We start from the raw sequence: 18,931 nt of genomic DNA on the forward strand, positions 1-18,931 counted from the left end.
AAATTAGTTTGAAAGAGGCTTGATGAACTTTGGAATTTAATTTCGTTGATTTTTTAAAAATTCAAAACCTATACTCAAAAACATCTGTGCTATACAACTGATAAAGCTCTTCCAGTTAACTCCACTGAAGAGAACTTGGAGTTTTAACCTTATTGATGACGAGTTGAATCTTTTGTTTGAATTGATTAGTCAGTTTATTTTCAAATTGATTTAATTAAATAATTTTTTTAATTAAAAATGGAGCGGGAATAAGAACCTGAAGGGGGAAGCAAAGCTATGAAATTGTCTAGAAGGCTTTAGGGTACTAATTGTAAAACATATGGTTTTGTAAAGTACAATATTATAACATATATAATAATAATTCACATACACGTATTTCTGATGATTTTTAAAAATTTGAATTTGTGAATAAACCAGAAAGGTTCTAATTAACCAGGAATCATTTCATCACCAAAGAAAATCTCCTTCATTAAAAAAAAACTGTAGCTCTTACACACTGGCTGAAGAAACCATTGAAAACTCAGTAAAGAGATCATTTAGCCCAATATCATAAAGAGAGAAATAGATCTAATTATCCAGGTGAGTAATCTGAAACACTTCGGTGCTATAATATGAATTTGTATGGTTTTAATCAAATAGCTCCTTTGGAGATAACTGAAAGCTGTCATGACGAGTGTTGTTGCTCTTTTGCAAGGAAGTATCTCCAACAGTTCTAATCTAAACAATTGTTAAATAATATCCTGAAGAGGTTATTAAGTGTTAGTGTCTGCCATTGGTGTGCCACTTGAGCCATAATTTCCACCCTGAAGAGGAGAAAATACCTTTTTTAGCTCCTTATTGCCTTCCTTTTCTCCTCCCCTTTACATGTTCATCGCATGCATGCTACTCTCAATGGACTGATCCAACTCACAGATATTTAAATAGATTCTCTCAACATCATCCTTGGTTGACTGACAAAGAAGTGCACTTGAGCAAATTAGATCACGGAAGTTGTTCAAGCGGTCATTTTTTTTGAAGGCACTTGAATTAAAAAAAAATCCATTGCATTGAATAATTTCATCGTTTCTTTATGGGTGGGATTTTTCGGATGGTAGTTTTCCATTCTGCCACTGGTAGAGATGGGGAATGGATCCCTGCCGATACTGGCTGCCTTGCAGCCTGTTAACGCTCTGCGGGGTGTTCATTGGCTTGTTTTGAGACTTCCGTCCCTATCTGGGCAGGAAGACCCACCTTAGAGAGCTGACGGTCAATCTGATGGCTGGCACCTTTGTACTCCCAGCAGTGCCAGGTTTGAGTCGTGGCCACTGCTGGGAGTACATCAGTTCCCAAAGAAGAGGAACTAATGGGAGCCGACTGAAGGTAAGTCTGGGCTATCAGCAGGGCCTGACTGGTAGGCATAAGCAAAGGGAGTGAGGGGGCGGTGTGGGGCCAGGTTTGAGAGACCTGGGGTGGGGGAGGGGGGTTGACGGTGGTCATGGGGTGTGTAAAAGTGTGTTTAACCTTGGGTGGGCTTGGGTATTTCCAATGGGCAAAGGAGACTCCCAAAGGAGGTACCCACCAGCCCTTGACCGACACCAACCTACAGAGCTAAAGCTCTTGGGCTACTTGCTTGGTTTGGGCCTCCCCCTGCCACGGGTAAAATAGCAGTGGCCAACTTAAGGGCCTCAATATAGCAAGGGCAGGCAGACTACCTGGTGCCATCCGGAAAATGGGAGACCGGTTGGGGGAACCAGGTAGGAGGCCAGCAGGCTACGCATTGCATTTTAAGAGCCCACCCCTTTTCAAAACTGCTGGCGAGGTACTGCAAAATTCCACCCTTTGAATTAGTGTTCTAATTTATTACTTCTCTTATGTTTAATCTAAATGTGGATTCCAAATTTTAGTAAATTAAAAAGGACCTTATCCAAATGCAATATGTACTTCAAAAGGTAACCAGAAATGAGTGAAACTCATTGTATCTTTATACATGTCATACGATTTTGTTAAGTTGGCAAATACTCTTGCTGCTGATATAAGGTATGGTTAGAACCATAGAACTTTGTAGCACAGAAGTTCAATCTGTGTTTGACCTAGCTCTTACTCAAGAAACTTAGTTAATTCCTTTACCCTGTTTTCTGCTAAAATCCTGCACATGCTTATGCTTCAAATATTTTAACCTATTTTCCCTTGAAAGATGACATGTTCTCTGCCTGTGGCAAAGCAGTTCATGCTCCAACAAACCTCTGTATTCAGAATTTTTTCTAGCCTGTTGCATCACTTTCTTGCTGACCATTTTAAATTGAGGCATCCCTTATCATTGGCCCACCAGGGACAATCATCTTTCTCTCTTCACCTTATCAAGATCATTTGTAGTTTTTTTAAAAACTCTCAAAAATCTCCTCTTTGTTTCAGGGGAAAAAACGGAAAGCATCCAGCTTTGTGCTGTTACTTGGATATTCCTAAATTTATTAAATTATTATTAGAACATATATGATTTTTTGTGTAGTTTAATTCTGCTTGAAGATTCAGTGATCTGCATTTAACAGTTCGTATACTGAGAAGCTTCCCAAAAAAGTTCACATGTAAATAGAAATTTCAATAACCCTTTGGGATTATAGGTACAGTTTATAAGTTTCCCAGCAATGAAGATAAATTTAACCCCTCTATGGTCTAGACCTTTGGAGAACACTGCTTAATTTGATTTGGATTGCCACTGGTTTTAGGGAAGCTGTATTTATCATTTCATTGTGAAATAGGATTCATTGAATAGACAAATGCTAAATAAAAAGGAAGACATTTTGTAATACAAAGGAGGATTTTGGAATTTGCTATGTGTTTGTGGACAATTTATTTTCACTTAAGTGGATGGTTCAGAAATTGATAACTTGAGAGCTATTGCTACAAAAGCAAATACTGTGGATGCTAGAAATCTGAAATAAAAACAAAAAATTGCTGGGAATACTCAGCAAGTCAGGCAGCATCCATCGAGAGAAACAGAGTTAACGTTTCAGGTCAAGATGACCTTTCACCTGATGAAAGCCATCTTGACCTGAGACTTTAAGTCTATTTCTCTCCACAGATGTTGCTTGACCTGTTGAGTGTTATTACCTCTTGGTATAAAAGCTGAAGTTATTCATTCATTTGCTCCTGCTGGTAGGGTGGGACTCTAACCTAGAAAATTGTGTATTCCAGTCCCAGCTGGGACTGACTTGATTAGAGCTCTGTTGCTCTCATTAAGTGCAGTTTGCTGGTACTTGGCTGAGTTGCTTAAATGAATTCTGCATGAAAGCAGAACATTGCATTTAAGGTGCAAAAAAAATTGGAGAAACCGATTCCACCATGCAGAAGCAAAGCACTGTGTGTTATTCCGTCATGTCTGACCATGACACCAGTACAGATTTCCTTATGCTGAACCAAAAAGTTGTAATTACCACTGTCCTCAGGACAATGCTGTCATCAGAGTGATGTAATTCAAGTACAGGATCATTTTCTGTCACAAAATAAAAGAGACTTATCTTATATATAATTATATATGTGTATATATGCATATACTTGTAGACTGGTAGCTGAAGAGGGGTGCAGATAGACAATAAACCAGCAATATTGAGAAATTTCTTTTTAAGCTTCAAATGGCAATAACAGCCTTGGTCAAAAATAAATCACACGTGCCTGTCTATTTAACATTTTTCTAGTTGGAACAATACGACTCAATCTTCCCTTGTCCTGTTTGTTGTACATGGCCCATCTGTATTTCTTTCACATCTATCCTAGTTGTATTTGTACTTTTCTCTTGAGAAAGAGAAAATATCTTCTCTTGGTATGTCATGTCCATTTTCAGCCTTGGGGTTTAATTATTGTGTTTGAAAATGTTTCAAGTTTTGACTTGATCTTTTTAACTACTGGATTTATTCCAAGTTTTGACTTCACAGAGAGGTTAGAGAGGGTTTTTTTTGTAGGATCTGTCCCCAAGTGATGGTGTCCACTGGACCATAACGTCTTGAAATGGAAACTGGCTGAAATTTCCAAAGTAAGATTTCCAAGGTGAAAAGGCTCATAGTTCTACTAGGTGAAGCAGTGACTCTCTTCCTGTTGAATTGTCCATTCAACTTTCTCTTCCTATTTCTAATGAATCAAGTAAATATTTGGAAATATCCCTAAGGAAGCAATCTTAATAGCAACTAGAATGGTCTGGAGCAGACTATGGATTATTTGCTGATCAATTGTTCGGAGAGACTCTGTTGAATATCTTGTTATCTTAAGTATTTTTTAAAAATTTATTCTTGGACTAAGCAAAAAATACTATTTGGTAGCACTGCCCACAACCCAATTTGCTGTGACATCAATATGAGTCAACCACGCAATATTGGACCCAGAGCCACATAGGCCAGCGTAAGTTGGAGTATCAGGTTCCTTTTGTTGAAGGACATTACTAAACTAGTTGAGCTTTTAAACCAGATTTCATGGTCAATACCCAGTTTATTGAAATCAAATTCACAACAAGCTACAGTGGGATTTAAACATCATTGCTGTCAATCTTCCGCTGATTATACAAGTTCATCCAAGGTGGAATCTACCAAACTAGCATGAAAGATTGGTGAATTTTAAATGTAAACGAGTGACGCCCGAAACCATTCATGTTCACATTTACTCTGGTTCAAGATTCAATTTGCCCGAATAAGCCCCAGCCCAGAAAACTTTCTATACCCCCTCAGGTTGAACTTGTAAAATTCTGATGATTGCACGGGCTCTTTAAATGGAGCTAATTTTCTTTGGCGCATAAACATGTTTCAGAAGTTTTTTCCTAGTGAAATATATTTAACCCAAGAATTTTCCTAATGTACACCCAAGAAACCATTAAATCGTTCAATATAGTTTTACTTGCAGTAATTTTCAGTGATTCTAAATCAGATTGCTCACAGGCAGAGGACTGGGCACCCTTATTAAATCTGTACCACATTAGCACTCTTAAATACATCAAGGAATATGTTTTAATGGAAACACAAAAAGAAATTATTACATTCTATTACGCCACCAGATCGTGCTGGTTCATGGAAGATTCAACATGGGTGATTATGCAAATGATTTTAACATAAATTTAACCTGATGAGCGCAGTTTCATGCAGATTTCCCAAATCTGTCCAAAGCAGGAACCCAGCCCTATAAGCTTTCATGCTGCAAATTTTTCCAAGCAATTTTATTATTTTAGTACAATTGATCCTCCACTCCTCTGTTGAGTAGCTTTATCATGCTACCCTTGCATGGTTCCTTTAAACAAAATCAGTACCTCTCCAGAATTTGGCTTCTCTTTGATCCCACACCCACACTGTTTGGAGGAAGTACTGATGCCTTATCAGTTCTCTACACAGATGTTATCTCACCTGCTGAGTGTTTTCTGCATTTCTGTTTCAGATTTCCAGCCCCTGCAGCAGTTTGCTTTCTGTCATCTCCAGCACCACTTCTTGACACCTCCTCTTTATCACGTATATTTCCAAAAGGTATTCAATAAGATGCCACATAAAAGGTTCATACATGGGATAAGGGATTGTGGGTAATACGAATAGCGGATTGGTAAATAGACGGGAAGCAGAGAGTAGGGATAAACAGGGCATTTTCAAATTGGCAGGCTGTGACCAGTGGGTGTCGTAAAGATCAGTGCTAGGGCCTCAATACATAGACAAGAAAAATAATGTGTTTAAGTTTGCTGATGATACAAAGCTGGAAATGTAAGCTATGAGGAGGATGCAAAGAGATGTAGATAAGTTAAGCGGGCAACAAGGTGGCAGATGGAAGTGTGAGGTTATTCACTTTGATAGTAAGAATATAAAAGCAGAATTTTCTTTAAAAGGAACAAAACTTGTAAATATTGACTTTGGCTGTACTCATACAAGGAACACAAAATTACCATGCGGGCACAACAAGCAATTAGGAAGGCAAATAGCATGTTGGTCTTTGATGCAATGGGATTGGCGTACAAGAATAAGGACGTCTTGCTATAATTGTACAGGACTTCATTGAGACCAAATCTAGAGTTTTGGTCTCCCTATTTAGGGAAGGATCTATTTGCACTGGAGGTAGTGTAATGGAGGTTCACTAGAGTGGTACCCGAGGGAGTTGTTCTATGATGAGAAGCTGAGTTAATTGGGCCTACACTCTCTGGAGTTTAGAAGAATGAGAGACGATTTCATTGAAACATGAAACGTTCTGAAGAGTCTTGACAATGTAGACAGTGAGAGTTTGTTTCCCCTGGCTGGGAAATCTAGAACATAGTCTCAGAAAAGCAGTCAATTATTTAGGACTGAATTAGGAGAAATTAGGAGAAATCACGGTTTGAATCTTTGAAGTTCTGTACCCCAGATGGTTGTGAATGCTCCATTTTTTAATATATTTAAGGCTAAAATAGACAGATTATTGGTCTCTCAGGGAATCTAGCAATATGGGGAGTGAGTGGGAAAGTGGAATTAAGGCCAATGAGCAGCCTGACCACACTGATTGGCAGAGCAGGCTCAACGGGCCCTATGGTCTATGTTATTCTATCTTTCTCTAGGTTATGAATGAATCACAGCTTACTCAGTTGATCATCAGGAGGGCCAAAGCCATTGTTTTTGACACCCAAGATGGGCCCTCCTTTGCTACTGACTTCGTAAAAGTGAGATCGTACCTCATAGCTGTTTTCTTTTTGTAAAACTGACATAATGGTGCACTTTAGGGGACAGCTGTCTGTATCTCAACGGTGTGGAAATGCATCCAATGCGATGTTGTCATTGGCAATCTAGAGGGATTGTTCTCTGTACCTAAATTGCAATGGCTCAGTGATGATAGTGGCGAGGCCAAATTTCTACACTGGTTGAACCAGACACAGTGAAACTTTTATGTTTTGTTTGCTGGAGCTGAGGTTCAAACTCTATATACTATTTATCAAAATGATCACTTACTGCCACCTCTACAAGGTTGCTGACCTCCACTTCTATCCCAAGTCTTCTGTAGCGTTATCCGGATTTTTTGTCATGTTGATGCTCAACTACACTTGCTGACCTCCCACGCTCCACTCTCCATGAACTCATTTACCTGTGTAAAACTCAGCTGCCTGGATCCAGTTAAACAATAAGCCCTAATCTCATCTTTCCAATCTATGATTTCTACCTGTCCCCAGCATATTAAATTATAATCTCTCTCACATCGTGCACTGTTTCTTGGCAATCCCTTCCAATATCATATCCCCATCATACCCTCCAGACCTCCGAATCAGTTGGACTAAATCTAAACAGTTGGGTTTTGTTACTACATTCAGAGTCTCCCTCCATTTTTGCTTTGGAGTCAGTTTAAGATTATCACTTTAGTATGCATGTGAAGCAGAATTGCTTTCCACCAAGTCTAAACTAATGGTGCAAATGCACTCATGGAATTACAATAAATGCACCTTGAACCTTTTGAATAATTGGTAAAATGTATGTGATCCTTTGCTAATTCATGTGTTCGATCAGAGAATGAGAGACACTTGTAATTAACCATAGACCACAAGGAACCAAGGGCATGTGGTTATACAGCTTGAAGAACACCACGCCACCTCAAGCATGGGGCAAGGCAAGGAGGCAGACCTCCAAAACTACCACAGGTGGTGCAGGGATTGAACCCGTGCCGTTGACGTCATTCTTCACCTCAATCTATCCAACTGAGCTAACCGACTCCCATGAGTATGAGAGAATTGGATGCCTTAGTCTTTCACAAAATAAGTTAAATGTAGGAAGAAGCATAAATATTCACAGCTCATAAAGCCAGTCTTCTGGTTAATTGTACTTGTCTTTAAGCTGAAATTTGTCCCCGTTTCATAAAAACGATAGGATTGCTGAATTTAATAAATTGTTTCTTCATACTTACATCATAAGTGCTATTGATTGTTAGGATTTAAAGCCTTTCACCTTACGCTTCAGTGGGCCATGAACTAATATTAAGGTGTGGTATTTCTCTCCACCTGTTGTTGAAATAGTTATAGATTGGTAGAGCACATTGCTAGAACCATCTTGCCAGAACCATTGTTAATCCAGAATTGTGCAGGTGCTTATTCTTTCTTTGATGGTATTGAAGAGAGTCAAGACAGCGTATTCTTCAGCTGAAGTGTGGTTAGAGGGCATGTTTTAAGTGGACCAGGACATAAATGTATTCAGTGTCCGCTTTAAAGTCCTGTGTTCTGTGCTAATTTTTACTCCCAATATAAATGCATTTCACATATTCTTGTCATGTTGTAAATAAACCCTCTCACCAGTGGCGGGTCTGCATTGACTAAGGTTTTGTTTTTCAGAGTCTTTAATGATGTGCTTGTTAGCTTGCCCAGGTGAACTACTTTGCCATGTTCACATTGGTTGCTACAAAGGCTTAGAAAAAGTAGTGATTATACTTCTCAAATGGCACTTTGTGGTGTCCTGAGGATGTGGCAGCAGCTTTCAAGTGCAAGTTTTTCTTCTTCCTTTACGTTGTTACAACTTGCATTTCCACAATGTCTAGACTGTTTAAAAAAAAGTATTTCAAGACACTTCACAAAATGGGATAGAGATACAGTTAGTGATAGAGATCCATCTATTAAAAGGAGAGGAAACTTCAGAGCAATAGTCCAAAGTAAGATCCAACAGGTATGTTTTGAGGATGCTTTGGGATGAGGAGAAATGTGCATCCAGAATGTAAGGCCATGATGGTTAAAGGCCCTGTTGTTAATGCTGAATCAAAGGGAGGGAATGGAGAGGAATGCACAGAAGTCTAGATTCGGAAGGATAACTGATGTAAATACATTGTGCATTTTTCTTGTGTATTTTAGTAGTAGTACAACTATGTCAGTAAGAAACCCATACATTTATTGAGAATGTTTGAGTATTATCAACAGAAATTTAATTCTTTACTCATGAGGATTTAATGTTAAAACATGTTCTACCCGGATTCTTCCAAAGCAGCCACCTTACTTACAACAAGGCTGCTTTGCTGCATCTTGCTATGATCAATGTAATTACCATCGTTGTTGAATCCCCGAGCATAAACATCCTGGGAGTTACCACTGGCCAGAAACTGAAATGGTCCAGCCACATAAATACTGTAACTACAAGAAAAGGTCAGAGGCTGGGAAATGTGCGGCAAGTAACTCATCTCGTGACTCCCCAAAATTTGTCCACTACCTAAAAGGCATAAGTCAGGAGTGTTATGGAATACTCTCCACTTGCCTGGATGAGTGCAGCTCCAACAACACTCAAGAAGCTTGACACCATCCAGGACAAAGCAGCCCGCTTGATTGGCATCCCATCCACCACCTTGAAGATTCACTTCCTCCACCACTGACGCACAATGGGTAGCAGTTTATACCATATACAAGATGCACTGCAGCAACTCATGAAGGCTCCTTTGACAGAACCTTCCAAACCCACAACCTCTACCACTTTGAAGAACAAGAGCAACAGATACATGGGAACACCACCACCTGGAAATTCCCTTTCCAAGCCACCCGCCATGCTGACTTAGAAATATATCGCTGTTCCCTCACTGTCACTGGATCAAAATCCTGGAACTCCCATCCCAGCAGCACTGTGGGTGCACCTACACCACATGGACTGCAGCGGTTCAAGAAGGCGGCTCACCACTGTCTTCTCAAGGGCAAATTAAGGATGGGCAATAAATGTTGGCCTACCCAACGAAGCCCACATCCCTTGAATGAATTTTTAAAATTTTAAAACCCATGGAGAATGGTAACAAGAAAGGAATTTCCACACACCAAAGGAAAGAAAATAGCTAGATAAGACTTTCCTTTTTAAAAGTTTTAATGTAACAGACCAACTAAAATTAACATAATTCAAACATTAATTAACAGGTCAAGGATAGTTCAAACAAAAAGATAAATTTCACTTTAACTAGTCGATACAATAAAGAAACACCTCACATAATTATAAGCACTTGTATTAGTTCTCGCACAAATGTGGAATCACATGCAATCTCAGTCTTTCTAGCTCAGCCTCCACTCAATCGTTTCAGCCCTTGAGTTGCCTTCATGAACAACTGTATTCCATCCAAAGTCCTTGGACATGGTTCACACCAATGTCTACCAACCCTCTCTCACTCAGGTCACAACAATCCTAATGGCACAGAATTCCCAGAGTCCCACTTCTCCGACCTCCTTTAGACTGGTGGGCTCTGGCAATATTGAAACAGCAGCAATGGTTCTTGTGCTGTCCACAATTTGTTACCCTTCCTGTCTTCAAGTCTTTGCTCTTTTCAGCTATATAACATATAGAGTAACACAGCTTTTATTCTCAGCAACCTGCTTCAACACCAATAACTGTTCCACGACTGCCAAACAGAAAACTGTTCTATTCAGAGAGAATCTTGCTTGTTTCCTCTTTACACAAGTGTGTTCTGAACTGTCAAACAGACTAGCTGACCCATCCCCCCTGCAACTAGCTATCTGTTTACCCTTTGCTTCTGAGCTGTTCAGCCCCATGGCAACCTCAGGTCACATGGGCATTTCTTGGAACCTAATGATGTCATAATCCGGAAACGATGTAACTTTTGGAATACTCCCCTGCCCTCTTGGTCATAAAGGGAAATCGTGCAAAAGAAAATGCAGGTTTTTTGTAGCACGTTGTCACTTTATACTAGGCTTAGTTGGAGGCACTGTTAAAAATTTTCTGAATAATTTATTTTTGCAATGAAATAGGCAATTTGACACTTCTATGGAAATTGCAAAACCCTTTAAAGGCCATACGCAAGTGTTAAAATCTTTGAGCAGAAAAGGAGAGGGACTTGGTAATTTTTAAATTCTCTAATCCTTTGGCTCCTTATATCATTATATCAAAAAATATCAAAAAGGCTCAAGTGAAGGTGACATCTTAGCCCATCACATTTTTTAGAATACTGGTCTTATTGTTCTCTCAATATAGGATTTAGCTGATTCTTAAAAGTGTGTTGCCTTTACCAAGCAACCAATTCTAGCTGTTGCAAATAAATTTGTGGAAATGTTAGATGCACAATATCATTATTTCTGCAGTAGATTTAGTAACAAACTCCATTTATATTCACTGCCATAATTGTAAATTTAAAATGATCCAGTTTGTAATGCAAGTTGATAAAATAGAAATTGATCATTTAGATTTTTAATTCAGATCTTGTTTTTGCACAACTGTAATTCTTGTTAGGAGTGAATTAGTAGTGAATATGCAGCCCAATAAGTCTTAAAATATTGGAATGGTTTATTAAAGAGTGTGATTTTTGAAATGCTGTCTAATGCATTAATAAGGAAGGAAGATTCAAAACTGAAGTAGTGATAAAAAAGTGTTTTTTTTTAACCTAACCTGTTTGAGATAACAAATATATATTTTTCTATATTAGAAAGCAGAGGATGATGACTTGGTGCTTACACCTGATGGTACCAGGGAGTTCCTGACTTTTGAAATTCCTCTTAATGACACTGGATCTGCAGGCCTTGGGGTTAGTGTCAAAGGTAATAGATCAAAGGAAAACCATGCTGATCTGGGCATATTTGTGAAGTCCATCATCAATGGAGGAGCAGCATCTAAGGTAAGCCATTTTGGTATCTAGGGGCTAATTAAGTCTAATAATTGTTTGTAGGATACTTTAAAAAAATCTTTGTTTTTCCAAATTTCACCCCCTCCTCCACAGAATGCACTGGCTCCTAGTGAGATAAAGCACCATTGGGTTCCAGTCACCCTCTGGTATCTACCTCATTCATTTGTGAGTCTTGATGGCATCAGTTGAGCCTAATCCTATCCTCACAAGAGATGTATGTATGTGCAGTTCTGGTAGACACTACTGTAGCTTGATGGAAGCAGGACCCTGACTAAGTTTTCATCCAAGGTTGCTGAGATAAATGAGCACTTCTACTGCCAAAGTGGATGAGCACACATAATTTAGCACAGATCAGAAATTGAACATGAGGCTTCTGCACCTCAGCCTTTCTATGAATAAAACAAATTGGCATTTATCACTGGCTAAGTTTACTTAGCCATTGGGGCTCAACTTTGTGAAAGTTTGAAAGTTGACACAATTGGTAATGGGCTACTTAAAGATGTGTTCTTCAATATTTTTGATATTATTCAAAGGCATCAGTCCAGAATCTTCTGGAAAGTTTCAGCTTAACTACAGCAATAAGAGCTGTTTTATTTTTTTTCCTGAGGAAGTTTGTGCATAACTGATTTATGCAGGTTTTACACAGAAACATCATAAATTCATACCCAGAATTAGAGCAAACAAGCAGGTTTTCAAATGAATTAGAATATTAATCAGATGTGAAATCTTAAAAAAGCAGCCTTTGCAAATCCTGCAGGGAGAAAGGTGAAGAGGCTTGCTGTGATAAGTATAAAAACATGCAGGAACATTTACAAGGGGATAAAAGAGAAATATGATTTTAAACATAGGTAAAAAATTCTTTCAATAATATAACAGGCAAGATCCCTAAAATAAGCCGATGAGGCAAAGAATTGGGATGAGCATAAAATAAGTATTACAGTGGAGCAGCGTATCCCTGCATTGCCAGGCAAGACGGTGGAGAAGATGCCTGCCCTAAATAATGACAATCCAATTAGAATTAGCAACTCTTTGAAATGTGATTAAAGTTTTAGTCAGCTGACAAGGGCTCTAAACAAAGACCCAAATAAAACCCCAAGTATGTACAATATTTATCCATGAGTTCCAAGCGTAGCTAATTCTAGTTGGATTACCTAGTAAATTGCAGTGAACATGCATTCAGATTTTCTACTTTTTCAGAAAGTGATCTCTCCAAAAAAGCATTTGGCAAAGATTAACGAATGTGGGTTCCTAGGATATAACCTGGAAGTGGCTAAGAAATTGTTATTTTAATTTATTCCTTCATAGGATGTGGGCATCGCTTGGAAGACCAGTATTTGTTGCCCATCCCTAATTACCCTTGAACTGAGTGGTTTGCTAGGCCATTTCAGAGGGCTGTTCAGAGTCAACCACATTGGTGTGGGGCTGGAGTCACATGGAGCCAGACGAAGAAAGGATGGCAGATTTCCTTCCCTAAAGGATATTAGTGAACCAGATGGGTTTGATCGATGAAAGTTTCCTTTCACCATTACTGAGACTTGCTTTCAACTCCAGATTTTATTAATTTGGATTTAAATTCCATCAGCTGCCATGGTGGGATTTGAACCCATGTCCCCACAACATTAGCCTGGGACTCTGGATTACTAGTCCAGTGACTTGACCACTACACCACCACCACAAACAGGAGCAGTTATACGGTCTTTCAAAGCTGCTCTGTATTTTAATAAGATATTCCTGAACTTCTACTTCCACAGTCCTGGAACTGTCCCCATATCCCTTGATTTCCTTACCATCAAAAAGTTTATTTATCTCACTTAAATATACTCTAAAATGCATCATCCACAGCCCAGGGGTGGAGAATTTAGAAAATTCACAATTATTTGAATGAAGAAATTTCTCCTTTTCTCAGACCGAAATGGCCAACCCCTTATTCTGAGCCAGCAACCCCCTGGTTCTCAATTCCCAAGCCACAGCAAACATCCTCCCAGCATCTATCCTGTCAAGCCTCCCTAAGAATTCTATGTTTCAATGAGCTTAACCCTCATTCTTCTAAACTCCAGGGAATGTGTGGGCCTAGTCTATTCAATTTCTTCCCATAGCACCACCCCCCATCCCAGCAATCAGTCTAGTAAACTTATATTGCACTTCCTTTCAGGCAATTATATCCTTCCTTCTGAAATGAGACCAAAGTTGTACACTGTGTGGCCTCACCAGGGCCCTGTATGTTTGTAGTAAGACTTATATCTTTTATATCCTCTTATACTGTAATCCCATTTGTAATAATGGCCAATGTACCAGTTTCCTAAATGAAAGCAAAAAATGTTGGAAATGTTCAGCAGGTGTGGCAGCATCTGTAAAGATTAAAGTTTCAGGTCCATGCCCTTTCTGGAACTGCTGGATTTACTGAGAATTTCCAGTATTTTCTGTTTTTATTTCCAATTTTCAGCATCCACAGTATTTTGCTTTAGTGTATAATTTGTCTTCCTGATTGCTTGTTGTACCGGCATGTCAACTTCCTTTAATTTGTGTGCAAGTACATCCAGGTCTCTTTGAGTACCAAGATTTCCCAGTCTCTCAGCATTTAAAAAATATTCTGTTCTATTTTTTCGTACCAAAGTGGGTAATGTCACATCTCCACATTACAATCCACCTGCCATGTTCATGCCCATTCATGTAATCTAAGTACTTTTGCTACCTTCTTGTGACCTCCTCACAACTTAGTTCACCACCTACCTTTGCATCATTGGCAAACATTGTACTCATCTAAGTAACTGATATAGATTGTAAACAGCTGAGGCCCAAGCACTGATCCTAGCAGTATGCCACTTAGTTACATCCTGCCAACTCAAATTACCAATTTATACCTACTCTCTGTTTTCTGTCCATAAATCCTCAATCCATGCTAATATATTATCCCAATCCCTTCAGCCCTAGTTTTGTGCAAAAACCTCCTGTGTGGCATCTTATCAATTGCTTTTTGAAAATCCAAATACACTACATCCACTGGTTCCTTCTTATCTAACCTATTTACAACCCCAAACCTCAAAAAAGTCTGATAGTTTTATGAAAGGAAAACTGCATGCAATAAATGTGGTTTGGCTCTGTCTTGTCATCATGTGATTTTTCAAAATGCCTTGTTATCATGTCCCAGTCATAAATTCTAATATTTGTACTACTACTGATGTCAGACTAACTGACATATCATCTCCTGTTTACTTTCTCCTTCTTTCCTTGCATGGTAGAGTTACATTTGCTATCTACAGGGGCCACTCTAGGATCTAAGGAATTCTGGACCATCAAAACTAATGTATCCTCTATCTCTGAAGCCACTTTTTTAAAATGCTAGGAGGTGGACTATTAGGCCCAGGGTATTTGTCAGCTTTTAATTCTATTAATGTTTCTTTACTAAGTTCCTTACCTTCAGTTTGTTGAAAAAAGACTCTTTTTGTTGAAGCATTTCATCCTGCACTCATCAGGATAATTCACAAGAAAATACCAATGTCATGGGAAGTAACATATTTATAGTCAAGCTGCCTTTACGCTATTTGAATTTCAAACAATGCTTGGCTATTAACTGTCAGTCACCATCAACTGCTGCACTTTCCGTGGCAACGCCTCTGCCAATCAATCAGCACTTTCTTCTCGTACAGTATAAATACGTTGTTTCCCCTGACATTGGTATTTTCTTGCAAATTGTCCGGATGAGTGCAGGATGAAAAGCTTCAACAAAAAAAGTCTCTTTTTTTCAGCAATACTCAAGTTCCGTGCAACCAAATGGCTTTTCCTTACCTTTCATAGATCATTGGTTCCCTGCTATTTCTGGATTTTTTTGTGTTTGCTGTGAAGACAGATGGAAGGTTGTTGTTTAATATCACTGACATTTCTTTATTTCCCATTATAATTTCTCCGTTACCTCTAAGGGACTTTTGTTAATCTGATTTTATCTACTCATAGAAGTTTTTACCATCTATTTTAATGTCACTTTCTAATATACTCGCACATTATCTCTTAATCAATTCCTTGGACCACTATGTTGAATTCCAAAATCCTCAGGTTCAATATCCCTGCTTTTTGGATATTGGGTTTTTCTGTTCATCTACGTCACCTTTAAATTTTCTTGTCACCACAGTTAGGCCATTTTTCCTGTGGGGCTTTTATTGCCTTAAGAGAATATACACCCATTGCGTGTTATGAATTCATTCTTTAAATGTTTTCCATTGCTTATCTATTGCTTATTTAGTTTCGCAATCTACATTAGCTGACTCGCCCTTGTACCTATTGGAGTTTGTTCTGATTTAAGATCCTAGTCTTGGGCTTAACTAAATCACTCTGAAACTTAATATAAAATTGTATCACATTATGATCACTGTTCCCTAGAGGCCTCTTTGCGATAAGATTATTAAGTAACCCTGTCTTATTGCACAATACAAAATCAGAAGTAGCTTATACCCCAGTTGGTTCCTTGACACAGGTTAAAAAAACTACCTAGAATGCATTCAGTGAACTCACCCTCCACACTATTACTGCAAATTTGTTTTGCCCAATCTCTATGACGATTCAGGTCTCCAATGATTACTGCATTATCCTATGGAGTTCTGTTGGGATTAGTGAGGTACTTAATGAGATGCTTCAGAGAGAGTGATGTTAGGACTTGTACCATTTCAAATGCACATTATTTACTTTAATTCGGAAACTTTATCCAATTTGCAGACTTGAGAGAGGTGTTTAAATCAAAGGAAGTGACTCAAACTAGAAAATGAATTGGCCAAATTTGTAAAGGGATGGAACAATGGTAGATGATTTTTTTGTGTGATGAAGAAGAGAAAAACATATAAAGATGTACGCTATGAATCATCTCGAAGTAGCATGTTGATGAAGTTAAATAGATGCTCTTCTTGACCATTTTGAAAATTGACAGTGCAAAACAGTTCTCTGTTTTCATGTTTATATTGTTGAAGGAGCCATATGTTCCCTGTCTCTGTGGTAAGTTTATTTTTGTTTTGTTAGCACACTTTTCAAACTGGCCAGTGTAACTCCTGAGTATTTGTAGCAAAAAAAAATGCCTTGTCAAAAGAACATTTCCTGAGTGAGTTTGTTCACTGGATTTTGAATGAAAAGATTACAAATTGAGAGCTGATTTGACAGCAGAGTTTTATCCTGCCTTCACTTCAGGATGGTAGACTTAATGTGAATGACCAGCTGATAGCAGTGAACAGTGAATCATTGTTGGGAAAGACAAACCAAGATGCCATGGAGACACTCCGGAGATCCATGTCCACAGAGGGAAATAAAAGGGGAATGATCCAGTTGATTGTTGCCAGGAGGATAACAAAACACAATGAGGTAAGGATTAGTGTTGGATTTGATAATATGAGAGGCCACAATATATGAACCCCCAGATAGTCCATTATTTTCCCCTCAATTGTTTATCCTTTGAAATATAATTTTAAAAAATGCAATCATTCAATTCAATTCCACTTCTGTTTTTTTAATTCTAAAATGTTGAGAATAATTTGTCTATGAAATATATCATTAGAGTTTGATGTGAAACAGCAAATGAACTTTGGTGAAGAAATATAGTATTCACTCTATATCATGAATAAAATCTTATTTCAAAGATGAAGTCTGCTCTGTCTTTCTTGCAGATGCTAATATATATTCAAATATGCGTCAGATAAAAATGTGATCCCCAGAGGTTAGAGTATTTCTTAATTTCAACCTTTGTTGAATGAGCTGCTTTGACTGCCGGTTGTAGGAGGCAAAATAAATTATTAAAAAAAAAATTATTGCTGCTTTTTTCTGTTGAAGCTTCTGTGCTTCTATTCCCTCACAAAATTTCAATATTATTTTCTTCATAGCACACAATCTGTCACATAATATTTAGTACAATTAAACTTAAACCTTTTTATTTGAACTCTCTTTGAAATTCTAAAAAGTGCCTCAAAGATCTAAAAGCTACAAAAAGCACTGCCCTTCCTTATTATGTGCCTTGCAGTCAGTTTGTATTTTATTTTCTAAAAATGATGATCAGAAGCAGACTGGGATAGACTTTTTAAATATAGAACTCATCTTGATATAACTCATGATTTGGAGTGTGAGCAGCACACCTTCTTTATGATGTCAGATCAGGATGCTTTTTGTAGAAAATTCCGGTTCCTAAGCTGCCTCCATTCAGCATTTTAAAGCACAAAGCTGGTGACCAATTCCTGAGTTCCCTATGAGAAGTGAACAGATATTGTTTTTCTTTATATAAAGGTTATATGGCACCGCACTAAAGCCAAGAGGATTTTGTTGCTCTTGAGTGGAATGTTTAATTTTAGCAACACAGTCGTGCAGGACATTTTTAACGATTAGATTTATGAATAAGAGTTTTCCCCTTGGCTCCCTACATGTTGTTTTCGCCATGATTCAAGATTGACCTGTCCTTGCATTGAAACAGAGTTTCTGTTTCTCTAAAATATATATATGAATGGATCTATAAATGCTTCACCTTGGTTAGGACCAATTAATTGGTTGTGAGGGATGATATTCATTGGCTTTCCGTGAATAGAATTTTATATTGACTCCCCAAGTCCCAGTAAATAATTGAACCTTGCATTTCATCCAGGTATTTGAAAGGCTGGAAGGTTTGTAGTGGAGTTCCCCAGGGGTCGGTATTGGGACCCTTGATTTTCCTTATATATGTATATAAGTTCAAAGTTTGCGACACCAAACTCGGGAGAATTATAAACTGAGAGGTGGAGAGTGTAGAACTTCAAAGGGACATTGACACGTTGGTGGAGTGGGCAGATAGATGTCAGATGAAGTTCAATGTGGAGAAGTGTGAAGTGATACACTTTGGAACAAAGAACATGGAGAGACAGTATAAAATAAGGGATACTATTCTAAAGGGTGTACAGGAGCTGAGAGACCTGTTTGTGTATGTACATAAGTCATTAATGGTGGCAGGTCAGGTAGAGAGAGCTGTTTCTAAAGCATACTGTATTCTAGACTTCAATAATAGGGGCATGGAGTACAAGAGCAGGGAAGATATGCTGAACTTATACGGGACACTGGTTAGATTTCAGCTGGAGTATGTGTACAGTTCAGGGCGCCACACTATAGGAAGGATGTGAACACATTGGAGAGAGTGTAGAAGAGGTTTACGAGACTAGTTCCAGGGATGTGACACTTCAGTTATGAGGAAAGATTGGAGAAGTTGGGACTGTTTTCCTTGGAGAGGAGAAGACTAAGCGAAGACTTCTTAGAAGTTTTCAAAATCATGAGGCGTCTGGACAGAGTAGATAGGGAGAAACTGTTCCCGCCCATAAATGGATCAAGAACCAGAGGACACAGTTTGAAATGCTTTGCAAAAGAAGCAAACGCGAGGTGAGATAAAACTTTTTCACACAGCGAGTAG

At 38.4% G+C, this 18,931-nt stretch overlaps 1 protein-coding gene across 5 annotated transcripts in view; it reads left to right on the top strand.

The window, feature by feature from the left end:
* pard3aa (par-3 family cell polarity regulator alpha, a) overlaps positions 1-18,931 on the top strand; it is a 799,897-nt gene that overhangs the window by 517,389 nt on the left and 263,577 nt on the right. For all 5 annotated transcript variants that reach the window (XM_041183914.1, XM_041183910.1, XM_041183913.1 and 2 more), the window contains exons 13-14: positions 11,338-11,526; positions 16,705-16,875. In XM_041183914.1, the coding sequence (XP_041039848.1) occupies positions 11,338-11,526; positions 16,705-16,875 (360 nt within the window). The remainder of the gene's footprint in view (positions 1-11,337; positions 11,527-16,704; positions 16,876-18,931) is intronic.

Source organism: Carcharodon carcharias, chromosome 3 (genome assembly GCF_017639515.1).
Source record: "Carcharodon carcharias isolate sCarCar2 chromosome 3, sCarCar2.pri, whole genome shotgun sequence".
Taxonomy (NCBI): domain Eukaryota; kingdom Metazoa; phylum Chordata; class Chondrichthyes; order Lamniformes; family Lamnidae; genus Carcharodon; species Carcharodon carcharias.